This window comes from Geotrypetes seraphini, chromosome 1 (genome assembly GCF_902459505.1).
Source record: "Geotrypetes seraphini chromosome 1, aGeoSer1.1, whole genome shotgun sequence".
In the NCBI taxonomy this organism is placed as follows: Eukaryota; Metazoa; Chordata; class Amphibia; order Gymnophiona; family Dermophiidae; genus Geotrypetes; species Geotrypetes seraphini.
The window spans coordinates 485,832,644-485,846,107 of NC_047084.1; the positions used below are offsets into that span (position 1 = coordinate 485,832,644).

The 13,464-nt window shown below is 40.9% G+C and overlaps 1 protein-coding gene across 6 annotated transcripts in view; it reads left to right on the top strand.

The window, feature by feature from the left end:
• PTBP3 (polypyrimidine tract binding protein 3) overlaps positions 1 to 13,464 on the top strand; it is a 255,937-nt gene that overhangs the window by 138,361 nt on the left and 104,112 nt on the right. For all 6 annotated transcript variants that reach the window (XM_033926068.1, XM_033926101.1, XM_033926075.1 and 3 more), the window contains one exon: positions 12,917 to 13,063. In XM_033926068.1, the coding sequence (XP_033781959.1) occupies positions 12,917 to 13,063 (147 nt within the window). The remainder of the gene's footprint in view (positions 1 to 12,916; positions 13,064 to 13,464) is intronic.

Sequence of the window (13,464 nt, forward strand, 5' to 3'; positions counted from 1 at the left end):
TGGGTAGGGATGGTTAAGGAAGGGCAGTACTGATGCCAGACTATGGGTGATGGGGTAGGGCAGGGCTAAAGCTAGGCTACGGGAATGGACGGGGGTAAGGAAGGGAAAAGACTTCAAGGTATTTATTTACCTGTTTTATGAGTACAGCTTAATCAGGTATTTACATTTGCTATACAGTCTGGTCTCGTTGTTCAGGGTAGTATGGTTCCAAAAATTGTGAATAACGAAATGATAAGTCTTTGGGAAAATAGAGGTTAGGTTCCTACATGGGACAAATACCTATAGATGCTTGTAATTCAATCTCTAGACCAGGGATGTCAAACTCAATCACACAAAGGGACAAAATCTAAAACACAGGCTAAGTCATGGGCCAAATTTTTTAGTAAGATACTTAAGGCCTCTTCTATCAAACTGTGCTAGCAGGTTGTAGCGCGATGAGCCATGCTGAATGGCCCGCTGAATGAGCGGCGGGAGCTGTGCGGGCCATTCAGCGCGGCTCTTTGCACAAAAAACTGCAGAGGATCGCCAGTGCTGGAGTGATTCCACCAGGCTGCCGTCGGCCTCCGCAGCACGTTCCCGCCCCTCCTTTGATGTACGGGACCGCGGCAGAGGGAACATGCTCAGGAGGCCGACGGCAGCCTGCTAGGATCGCTACAGCACCAGCAGTCCTGGATATTTTCTTACGGGCCAAATCTAATTACACGGCGGGCCACAGTTTGACACCCCTGCTTTAGACACTCGGGGGCTATATCTAGAAGCAAACAGACCACAAAGTGAAAATGAAAGCAGGTCCACGAATACACGGACACAGCTGCACAAGTGGGGAATATCGGTCACAATGGATGCAACTGCAGATATGCAAAATCGAGCATTGGGAGCGTGCAAATAACAAAAACAGACATATGTACCATTGCTTTAATTATTTTTTAGGATATTATGACGTAAGTTGAGATGTTTGCCATTATGGTGTCAGGTCAAAAGCGCGCCGGGACAAAGGCACGCCCAGACAATTGAGCGCAGCGCGTGCCGCCGCGCCACTCTAAATTACAGTTTTTAGGGGCTCCGACGGGGGGTTTGTTGGGGAACCCCCCCACTTTATTTAATAGACATCGCGCCGCGTTGTGGGGGGTTGTAACCCCCCACATTTTACTGAAAACTTCACTTTTTCCCTGTATTTAGGGAAAAAGTTCAGTTTACAGTAAAATGTGGAGGGTTACAACCCCCCAAACCCCCCATAACGCCGGCACGATGTCTATTAAGTAAACTGGGGGGGTTCCCCAACAAAACCCCCCGTCGGAGCCTCTAAAAACTGTAATTTAGAGCGGTGTGGCGGCGCGCGCTGCGCTCAATTGTCAGCGCGCGCTTTTGTCTTTCGCGCCGTTGTCTATGAACCGCCATTATAATAGACTTATGTCTGCTCATGTTTAAGTTATGGGATAATGTAGCTATATTTAAACATATCTGTGTTTCTGTTAAGTATGTATGTGGTTTACGTTGATGCAGGACAGCTGTTGGGCAGACTATTTACTTAAAAAAAAAAGGTAGGTATTCTACGATATCCAAGATGGAAAACAAAAGAAAAGCAGTCTTTATTAACTGTTAAAAACTTCCAGGTGTCAAGCAATTTGCCTGACATGGCCATGTTTGACTGAGGCGAAGAAACTGTTTGGATCAGTTTTGGTCGAACCTCTGACACAACCATCTGATGAAACACAGCCAAGTCAGCCAACACTGTTTGACACTTGGGATTTTTAAGAATTAATAAAGACTGCTTTCTTAAGTCTGCTTTTCTTTTAGCTTCAGACTGTTTGCTTAGAAGTCCATCATTAAATGCACGCTAAGGAATTATTTAGTAGTATCCCATGAAATACTACTTGTATCTATATACTGTAGTTCCCACCCATATTATCTCTGGATCCACCCAAAATGTCAGATCTGGCTATGCCACTGGTATCCAGGGAGTACTATAAAGGTTATCAAATTGGCTGTAGTTAGGGTAATAGACTCATAAGTTGACATAAGCTTCACTTGAGTTGAAACCAGTGCTCTGAGCACTTCAGCACAGAGCCAGAGAGAGTTGAAAGAAAAAATTAGCAGAAGCACCAAAGCACTGGTGCATTTTTATTTTGTATGACTTTAGAAAATGTGGAGCCTCCTGCATCAACTTAAAGTTACCAAATCCGGAGAAAATCTGGAGATGAGCAATGCTTCCTGAGCACACGTCATGCTACACCAGTCTCCAAAATGTAGTCTGAAACATTCAATCTTGACCTCTTTAGAGTTCTATAAGGCAGACACTTTGAAACCAACCTTAGTGCTGTCATTAACATTCTTCAAATTGAAATTGACCACTGGTATCCAGCAGGGGCGTAGCTATGGTAGGCCTGTGCAGAGTGTCTATGACCACCAGTTGGTGCCTGTCTGCACTCTGCACAGTCGCATTCCGCCATGTTCAGTCTTGCAAGGCAGCCTTTGAGTATAGCAATTAAGCAGCACACTGAATTAATTTCTTGATATGCCAGTCATGTTAGGACATGCTTTGAGCATTTCAGTTCCTCTTGTTAAGTCAATAAACACCTTCTTACTACCCTCCCGTTCAGTGCAGAACATGTTGGTACCAACCCAGATCTAGCACTGCATGCCAGACTTGGCCCTCTGTGTGTTGCATTGAAGTTGAACTGGTTGCAATAGAGAATCATGCTTCCTTGCTCCTCAGTATTACTTGGTATTGGTACCCAAGGAGGTTAGTGTTAGGCCACAGGGCTATTTGACTGGAGCTGGTTATTTCCAAGGCATTACTATTTTTTGGGTTGGGTTGGTTTTTTTAGTAATAGTCCCTAAATTCTTCTCTGTTGCGGAATACGCAGAAGTCATTTCACATATGTTTATTATACACTTGATATACTGCCTAATCTGGGCAAAGCAGGTCAAGGTGGTTAAGCAGCAGTTCCACAGAATATCTTTCCTTCCCTGATGGCTTCTAGAGGAAGGGCAAGGCCAATGCCGTCCCTTTTAAATTTCAGATCAAAGGTGAACCCTGGGACCTTTTCACAATCTTTTTTTTTTTTTTTTTTTTAATAAATCTTTATTGATTTTCAAATAATAACAGTGCAATACATATGAATCTGAACGTATAACAAATCAAGAAAAGCACTTTGAACCTACAAATATTCAAAAGTAATCTTTCCCCCACCCCCTTTACTTAATCAATAATATAAATGCAATTATTCTTCCAATAACCCACCCTTATCTAAAGTAGTAATACATTCCCACCCTGGATATGTAAGGAAATCAGACAAAAATTAAAGAGAAATGACAACTATAAAGATTGTCTTTAGAAAGTTGGTGGCAGTACACATTCACTTTCTCTCACAGGATTTGTGGAAGGGGTTAGACAATGTCTGCCGTGCTATCTTTTACCATACTATGTCTGAGAGGGTGGTGCAGTGGTTAGAGATGCATCCTCAGCACCCCGAAATTGTGGGTTCAAACTCACGCTGCTCCTTGTGACCCTGGGCAAATCACTTAATCCCCCCATTGCCCCAGCCACATTAGATAGATTGTGAGCCGACCAAGACAGGCAGGGAAAAATGCTTGAGTCCCTGAATAAATTAATGTAAACCATTCTGAACTCCCCTGGGGAAATGATATAGAAAATTAAATGAAAGAATGAATAAATAAATAAAGATAGCAATGCAAACAACAATATTAGCAATACACTTCTCCCTCCGTATCCACGGGGGTTAGGGGCAGAGCTGGCCTGCGAATAATATTTGAGCCAGCTCTGACCCCCCCCCCCCCGCTTCCTCCCACGGCATCCCTTAAGCCTTACCTGGTGGTCTAGCGGATTTTCGGGGCAGGAGCGATCTTCCTACGCTCCTGCCTCGTGCAGATCACTCATAGGAAATGGCTGCCGTGAGCTCCCGTCGTAGTCTCGAGAAAGTACGAGAGCTCACGGCAGCCATGATCTGCATGGGGCAGGAGCGTAGGAAGATCACTCCTTTGACATGATTCCTCATAGGGGGTTCTTGAACAAACTTGACTGGCTGAAGTTAAGACCCAAAGTGGTGAACTGGATTAGAAACTGGTTGACAAACAGATGTTAGAGGGTGATGGGTAATGGAATAGACTCAGAGGAAGAAAAGGTAAGTAGTAGAGTGCCTCAAGAATACTGGAGCTGATTCTGTTCAATATATTTGTGAGCGATATTGCCGAAGGGTTAGAAGGAAAGGTTTGCCTTTTTAGAAACATAGAGGCAGATAAAGGCCAAATGGCCCATCTAGTCTGTCCATCCACAACATCCACTGTTTTCTCCTGTCCCATGCTTCCTTGAATTCAGACACAGTCTGTCTCCACACCTCTACCACCCTTTGTATAAAAAAAGTATTTCTTTAGATTATTCCTGAGTCTATCGACTCTTATTCATCTTAAGCTTTCTCATTGCGGAACTTCTTTTCAAATGGAGACCCACCTCAGACTGCATAAGCTGGTGATTCACAAGGCCATGCATTGGGGCTGCAAAAAAACCTGAGGGTACGGTACAGTTTAGGGGGTGAAGAACTTTTGTGCATTAAAGAGGAGTGAGACTTAGGTGTGATAGTATGTGATGATCTTAAGGTGGCTAAACAGGTTGAAAAGGTGACAGCGAAAGCTAGAAGGATGCTAGGATGCATAGGGAGAGGTATGGCCAGTAGGAAAAAGGAGGTATTGATGCCCCTGTATAAGACTGTGGTGAGACCTCATTTAGAATTTTGTGTACAATTCTGGAGACCACACCTTCAAAAAGATATAGAAAGAATGGAGTCGATTCAGAGGAAGGCTATTAAAATGGTGTGTGGTCTTCGTGATAAGGCAAGGCGTATGGGGACAGACTTAAAGATCTCAATCTGTATACTTTGGAGGAAAGGCAGGAGAGAGGAGATATGAAAGAGACGTTTAAATACCTATGTAATGTAAATGTGCATGAGTCAAGTCTCTTTCATTTGAAATGAAACTGCAATGAGAGGGCATAGGATGAAGTTAAGAGGTGATAGGTTTCGGAGTAAACTGAGGAAATACTTTTTTTTTTTTACAGAAAGGGTGGTAGATGTGTGGAACAGTCTCCCGGAAGAGGTGGTGGAAACAGAGACTGTGTCTGAATTCAAGAGGGCCTGGGATAGGCACGTGGGATCTCTCGGAGAGAAAGAGATAATGGTTACTGCGGATGGGCAGACTAGATGGGCCATTTGGCCTTTATCTGCCGGCATGTTTCTAGACAACCCCAAAGCTGGGACAGTCTAGTCAACATTAGGCATATTAAAATCACCTATTAGTAGTACTTCCCCTTTCCTAGCTATGTTGTGAACATCTTCAATTAAATCTTTGTCTGTTTCTTCCCACTGTGAAGGAGACCTACTGTATATATCACACTAACATAAATGCATTTTCTATTCCCTCTTTCCAAATTAACCCACAGTGCTCTGTTAAGGTATCTTAATAGAAAAACCCAGCAGAGTGGCAGTGATGCTGCAGTTCAGCTAGAGATACTGCCTTTCTGCTATTGTTTTTTAAATATATATTTAAGATTGCTATTGGATTGGTGAACTGTTTTTCTACCTGCATTCTTTTAATCTAATTTCAGACATTGCATTATAAGTGCGGGGGGGAAAGAAAAAAATCCTCGGTTTATATTCGAGTCAACTTTTTTCCTCTCTTTTTGGAGGGGAAAAAGGATTACCCAGGTTTATATTCAGGTCAGTTTATATTTACGTATATATGGTAGGATATAAATGAGCAAACTTTCACCATGTGAATCCTGCAGAGGATAGGCTGGAGTGAGCTTCAACGATAACTCCAGTAGCTGAAACCTAAGGACAGTACTAGTTGGATTTCTAAGGTCTATGGCCCACAAATAACAAAGAAAAAAAAAACATTTTAATTTAATGATGAAATTGTAATGCATGTATTACAGAGCAGACTAGATGGACCGTTCAGGTCTTTATCTGCTGTCATTTACTTTGTTACTATTCAGGAATGTGTAGTCAGTATTTGTGTCCACTGTAGACAACATTTCTGGGGTATGGGGAGGAGGGAGACCAAGGTTTTTCACAAACAATCGGGCCACTATAACATTGGAACAGTTATGCTCTCGCTAGAGTACAGAATGGAAATGCTGACAAATTACTGCCAAGAGGATCTTGGTTTTCTTCTCAGCAACACAGTGTTTCTTTAGTAGCTTTCTTCATTGTTGGGAACCAGAGCAGTTAAACCAGTTCTACCACAGGAAAGAGAGTGGGAATGTTGTTCCAGGGTTTTCCTGGTCCTGACAAAAAAAAAAAAAAAAGACTCCTCCATCCCATGCTAAACCTCGGGGCCACCAAAGAGTTTATAATGAAGGAAAAGTCTAAGGAAACCATCTTGGATATGTTAATCCATTTTAATAGAGTGGGGATGCACGTGTATCCTTATTTGGCAGGGTTGTGGAGTTGAAGTCAGAAGCAATTTTGGATGGAGTCAGATTTGTTAAAAATGTTCCAACTCTAGTTTCAAAATAAAAATGTACATTATAATATGTGGTAAGTTTATCATTTTACACTTACATATATGTAATCTTTGTTCAGGACTTAAACTACTGGTAAATATGTTATACAGTGGTTCCCAAAATGTCTTGGTTCATGGCATCTCTAGGCCACACATTTCCTCTCGGTTCTACCCTAAGCCACACGTTTCCTCTCGTATCCCCCTCCCCCTCAGCCCCAATGACATTGAGTCCTACTTTTACTGTTGGGGATGCCCAAGCCCCCTACCATCTGAAGAGATTCACTGCCTGGGGCCCAAGCTCCATGCTGCCTGAGTAGCTTGTTGCTTTTAGAGCAGTAATAATATGAGCCCTCTTGCTACACTGTTGAAATTTTGTTATTTCTTGCCACATTGCTTATGAAAATAAGTATATGCGTGTTTTATAAGACGTCGCATTAAAAGATAGGAAAGGTGGGACAGGCATATGTGATTAAAAACATGGTTTCAGGATGTGGACTTGGAATAATATATAAATTATAAGAGGTCTTATGAACTGACCCTCTGTAAGTATGATACACCTGTCTCTGGTGTAGTTAATTGTTTAGAAAAGTATACATTGAACAGAATTGACAAAAACAATATCAATAAGTAGTTCTTTTGAAGATGAAGGTTTTGTGTAACTACGGTTAATCATGTGAAGAGATATATACAAAAATATTTTTCTTCCTTAAACCATTGATTCTTACCCCACAATTCTATACAATATCTACATTTGGGTAGGAGTTTTTTTTTTTTCTAAAGCCCCTTTCTCTATATTTCAGCCACTGATGCTGGCATGTCTGGTTCAAAGCGAACTGAGCATGTGTGAGAGTGTCTGCATCAGTAGCTGAAGCATGCCACTGACTTCCTTGCTGCCCAGGCAGCATGGAGCTGAGACCTTAAGCAGCAGACCTCTTTTTTTTTTTTTTAATAATCTTTATTAATTTTCAAAACTAATACAAAATTCCATGAAGTATACAAACATTAATCATCAACATAAGCACTCAAATTCCATCAATATCATTATAGAAGAAAAATATCCCTCCCTTTCCTTTCAGCAATTCAGTCAAGAAATAAACCAAAAAAATATCCCTCCACCCACCCATCCCGTCCTGGATATATATAAAAATAAGCAGTAAATTAAATAAAGACAATTATGTTGAATCAACGGCCCCCACACCAATTTAAATACTTTGCTATGTCCCAACGTATCCACATTCATCTTTTCATATTTGTAACCTAAACATAAACTGGTCCACCAAAACGAGCATCTCTGCCAGCCAGCCACAATTTTGAATGGGGGGGTTGTCTTAAAATATGTTGCAGCTCCCCTGTGAGATTACTGCAGTGCACCATTTGGGAACCGCTGAGGTTATATTTATCTGTATGTTAGAGCCAGAGCAAAAAATGTACACTTCTCCCTCCGTATTCGAGGGAGATGCAGGCGGACCATAGGCGCGAATATGGAAAAACCGGGAATAACTTTTTATATGTTATTCGCGGTTTTTAGAAAACATCGTCGTTTTTATTATTGGATCCGCAAATAACTTTTCTACTGTTATTCGCGGTTTTTGAAATAAGCCACTATTACTACTATTGAAATTCGCAAATTTTTATTATACAACAATACCTGTATAGTCATAATCTCAGGGCAAAAAAAAAGTTCAATACTGAGAGTTCAATTCAGTACTGAGAGTTCAATACTGGAATACCTGTATTATACTGTACTGTATACAGTACAGTACTAAACAATACTCAGGCAGTGTCTTCATCCTCATCGTCCTGTAGAAGTATTGCAGGAGGAGGAGACAAAGAGGATAAGTGAGTACCAGGGGCCTCCTCATGCAGTGGAAGAGAATTTAGGGCTAATAGCTGCCAAGCAGCGATGCCCAGTGATTTTCGCAATGCATGCTGGGAAGAAGCTTTTCTCTCTATGGATGCTGGGAAGCAGCATTTTTCTCAGTGCACACTGGGAAGCAGGGAAGCAGCGATTTTGTGGGGAAAAGCATGGAAGCAGCGAATTTCAGAGTGAATGGTAAGCGATAAACTTTTTTAGCGGTACAGTAAAAAGAAAAATAACTTTGATGATGATGTAATTTTGAGGGGCGGAGTCATCAGCCGAAAAATCGCAAATAAGCGAATCCGCAGATACGGAAACCGCGGATACGGAGGGAGAAGTGTAAAGCCTAGAATTGGTAGAAATTGAACTGGAGTTGGCAGTAGAAAAATAGAGGCATTAAAGTCAAAGACTGTGTATACCCACGCCACAACCATGCCATATGAAATACTGACTGCTCAAGTGCGCATTTCAGGAGAGTGCCAAAGAATAAATGGTTGAGACAATTCCAGTTAGTTACTAGGCTTTGTAATTACCCCAAATCATATATAAGCCCGTAATCTCAATTTGGAGCTTAAAAGAATTAGAGACAAAGAGGGCCATTTTCGAGATGATATCTGTTGGTGTTTGGACATTTTATGTGTCTAAAAATTGGGTGAATAGCCATTTCATATTATTATTATTTCATAATATTTTATGACCTTTCTAGACATGTTCGCCCTTAGTGTGGCTGTTTTTTGACCATTTTTGAAAAATAGAGCATCCAAATGAAAAACGCACAAAACAAGCCATTGGAATGTCAGAGGATTCTGTATTTTTAGTAGATTGGCCACACAGACATCCCAGCAGAGTAGTGGGGCACCGCAGTCAACTTCACATAAAGTGTCCCAGGTACACATCTCACCATAACCCCCTTCAAAACTCACACTAAACCTACTGTACGCAACTGTATATCACACAGTAGTCCATATGCCTGCAGCTGTCGCCTATATGTCTGTACAGTAGGGTTTTGGTGGGCTCACACTTTCCATCACAATTGTATTAGTTAGAGTGGAATATGGGCCTGGGCCCCCTTCTCTGGAGTTCACTGCACTGACCCAACAGGCTACTCCAGACACCTGCTTGCTGCTCTACTAAGACTGGCCAAAACGTCTTCTGCTTTCATACAGACAGGTATTCACATCTTTGGGGGGTGGGAGGGGGGGTCAGTCATCACTTGGGGATTGTGAGGGGGTTATGCCCTCATGCCTCCAGTGGTCTTCTGGTCAATTTTGGCAACTTCCTGATTCTTATTCGTTATTAAAACAGGTCTATCCCCAGATGTCCAAATTGTGCTCTGGACGTTTTGCATTGACAATCAAACATTTTACAAAATGTCCAGGTCATAAGCTAAAACATGCCTCCAACACATCCCCTTGACATTTAGATGAACTACTGCCAAAGAGCATAGAAAACCATCTAGAAAATATGTTTTGAAAATGGTGATTTGAACATTTTAGCGATTAAAATGTCCAAGTGCCACTATATGCTGTTTTTTGGACATGTTTATCTTTTGAAAATCAGCTTGATAGTAACATAATATAGATGGTGACAAATAAAGACCTGTACAGGCCATCCAGTCTACCCAAGAAGATAAACTGATAGCATTAGGTATGATGTGACTCTGGCAAAAGCTTATCTCACACAAGAAAGTGTTTTGTCTGTTTAAGAATGTTTGTTATTCTCTGGGTGATGTTATTTCATAAGTTATCTTGATTGACTGTTCTAAAAACTCACCTAAATCGATACTTGGACAATCTAAAAGACAAGTCGTCCAAGTGCTGATAATTGAAATGAGTTTTAGACGTATCTAAAAACAGCTTAGGCCTTTTCAGTGCTGCTGTATGCGCAGAGCTGAAAGGGACGTTTTAGGAGGAGTGGTGAGGGCAGGACATGGGCCGACCTAGACTTAGTCGTATTGCAAGTATAACCGAAAGTTTAACCAGACTGCCTAGACAGAGCTTATACGTAGTGACTTAGGCCATCTAAAAACAGGTCTAAGTGGCAAAAAGGTATCCAAAGTGACCAGATAACCACTGCAGAGACAAAATACAGACCCACATACACTCCCCCAGTGATCACTGACCCTCCCACACTGCCATAAAAATTGGAATAAAAACATACATATCTGCCTCCAGAACATCAGCACCTGGCATAGGAAAGCCTAGTTGAGCTATACAGAGGTGGCTTAAGTGGTTTGGGGGTGGGCTAGTAAACCATAGAGAGGAGGACCCAGGTCCATTAGCCACTCTAACCACTGCATTCATGATGAAACATGTGTACCCACCAAAACTATTTTGTACTGCCATATAGGTGGTACCTGCAGCCATAAGGGCTTTAGGGGTGGTAGACAGGTGGGTCTAGTAGGTTTTGGGGGGGCTCACCACGACCTGCAAGGAAGTTATGGTGAGATGTTTTATGTGGCACCCTTTTTGTGAAGTTCACAGCAGTCTGGGCGGTCAAACGGCTGGTCGTACAAGTAGATGATTTTTGAAAAAAATAATTTGGGATGTATTTTTCAAGAATGGACTTTAGACACTGCCAACTTTGCCCCAAAATGGACTTAGACGTGTTTTTTGATTTTGCCCTTCTAGGGCTGTATTTCAAACGCAGTAAACTCTGTATTAATCATTAATCTTGATTTTAAAAATTTATCACATTGCAGCATTGCCTGCTCCTCCAAACATCTCTTCTACTCCCAACCCCTGTCCTCTGTGTAGTATGACATCTTTCTCCTATCATTGATTCAACATCCCCTCCCTACTACACACTAGTCTGCCTTTAAGTTGGTCTTTTGCTGATCCTATCTAGCAGCAGCATTGCACATATGCTACCTATAGCCTGGTCTGAAGCTTTTCTTATGACCTGTCCCACCCAGGTATTGATGAAAGCTCTACCTAAGGTAGGCAGTGAGCTCCAGCAGCCAGAGAAGAACTTGGTGCTGTTCACCACCAAGTTTGTGCCACTGCTTATGAGGGTAGAGGGGTGTAAGGGAAGAAAGAGATAGATAGATAATGGATCCCAGGAAAGAAAGAGAGATAAAGGACCTAGGGGTACAGGAGAGGAAGGGAAGGAAGAGAAAGGGAGAAATGTTGGATCTAGGGGTAGGAGGGATGGAGGGAGATTATCAGTCCTTTAGGGAAAGGAAAGGGGATGGGATTTGATATATTGCCTTTCTTGGGTACACTCAAAGCAGTTTATATAGTTTATACAGGTACTTATTTTGTACTTTTGACAATGGAGGGTTAAGTGCCTTGCCCAGAGTCTCAAGGAGTAGGAATCAAACTCAGTTCCCCTGGGTTCTCAGACAACCGCACTAACCTTTAGGTTATAGATGCTTGGAATCATAAGGAGCAGCAGCGGGAAATAAATATAATATATTAAATCTAATAAATAAAATATATTTAGTTGTGTGATTAATCACTATTAAAATTTTTAATTAAACTAAACTAAACCTTAAGTTTATATACCGTGTCCTCTCCGTGAATATAGAGCTCGGCACGGTTTACAAGAGCTTAATAAAGGGAAAGAATAGCACATAGAGTTTGGTGGACTGAGTATAGTGGGGGAGGAGAGCGTTACATTTTTGTGAAAAGACTGGTTTTCAGGTGCTTACAGAATAGTTGGAAGGAGACCTGTGTCCGCAGTAGGGTAGTAAGGTTATTCCAAAGCCCTATAATTCTGAAAAAGAGAGATTTTCCCAATTTTCCATGTAGCCCTACTATAAACCGCTTTGAGTTAATTTAAATAGAACATGCTGAGGATGTTGGATTTTGTAGCTTCACCTCACAATTTTTATTTCCATTTTATTTTGATAACTTTTACCTAGGGAATCATGTGTGTGACTGAATTGTTTGTTTTATGTAAAGCAAAATTGCTCATCTGTAACAGATGCTTTCTAAAGACAGAAGTTCACCAATTAAACATGTCCCAGTTCTCTCCTTTGCTGGTATTCATTTCTGGTCAGGGCTGTTGAGTTGAACTAGTGGGGCATGGACATTGAAAGGCTTTTCAGCCTTTCCAGAAAGCTCTGAAAGAACCCACTTACTCAGTATTGAACATTCACATATCTAGTGTGTGATTGGTAATCTACCAGGCTTATATTCAAGTATATACGGTACCTTATGAAACATTATCTTCATTTCTGCTCTGGTTATCAGATGGGATCCTCCTTCCTTTTGTATTTCCCCTATATGGCTCTTTTTCCTATTTTATAATGTGTTTCTTTACCTCAATCCTATCGTTCCAGTAGGTCCTGTATGTTTTAATGTATGTTACCCTATTTTACTATCTTTATTATGTATAAACCACTTAGAAGACTGATAGGCAGTATACAAATTTTTATTAAACTTGAAACTTTGCATTCCAGGCATCTATATTGGTTTGTTCAACCTAGTAAATAATTTCCTTGTAGTTGGGAAAGAATTTGAGGATTATCTCCTGTGTATTTTTAATTTCATTACGCATATAAAATTATGTTTTTTTTCTTCACATTGATTCTAGGCTTTCTTGGAAATGGCTTCTGAAGAATCGGCAGTTACCATGCTAAACTATTACACTCCTATTACTCCTCATCTCCGCAGTCAACCAGTATATATTCAATATTCCAATCACAGGGAACTTAAAACTGATAACCTTCCTAACCAAGCTGTAAGTATTATGTGTCTATGTGGATTTTTTTTTTAAAGAGATAGTAACACCAATAAATTTTCTGCTACAATTTGTTTAATCTAATCTAATACTTGGCTTTATATACCGAGTTTTCATTCTAAGAAAGCTCAACTTGCTTTACAATAGTTCTGGTTCTCATAAACTGTTAATTTTTTGTGGTTTGATGCTAAGCATGAAAGGCTTGTTATAAGTTGTTTTTTTTATTATTAAATGTTTATTGAAAAGTTTGAAATATAAAACATAAATGTGAATATCAGTAACATCATACGTACAAAATAGCAAGAACATCAAAAGCTGGGCAACAGATCAAAAAAATCACAAGAAATGAAACCAGCAATGCAATTATGTCCCCGATACCCACCCACGACCAGAACTCCACA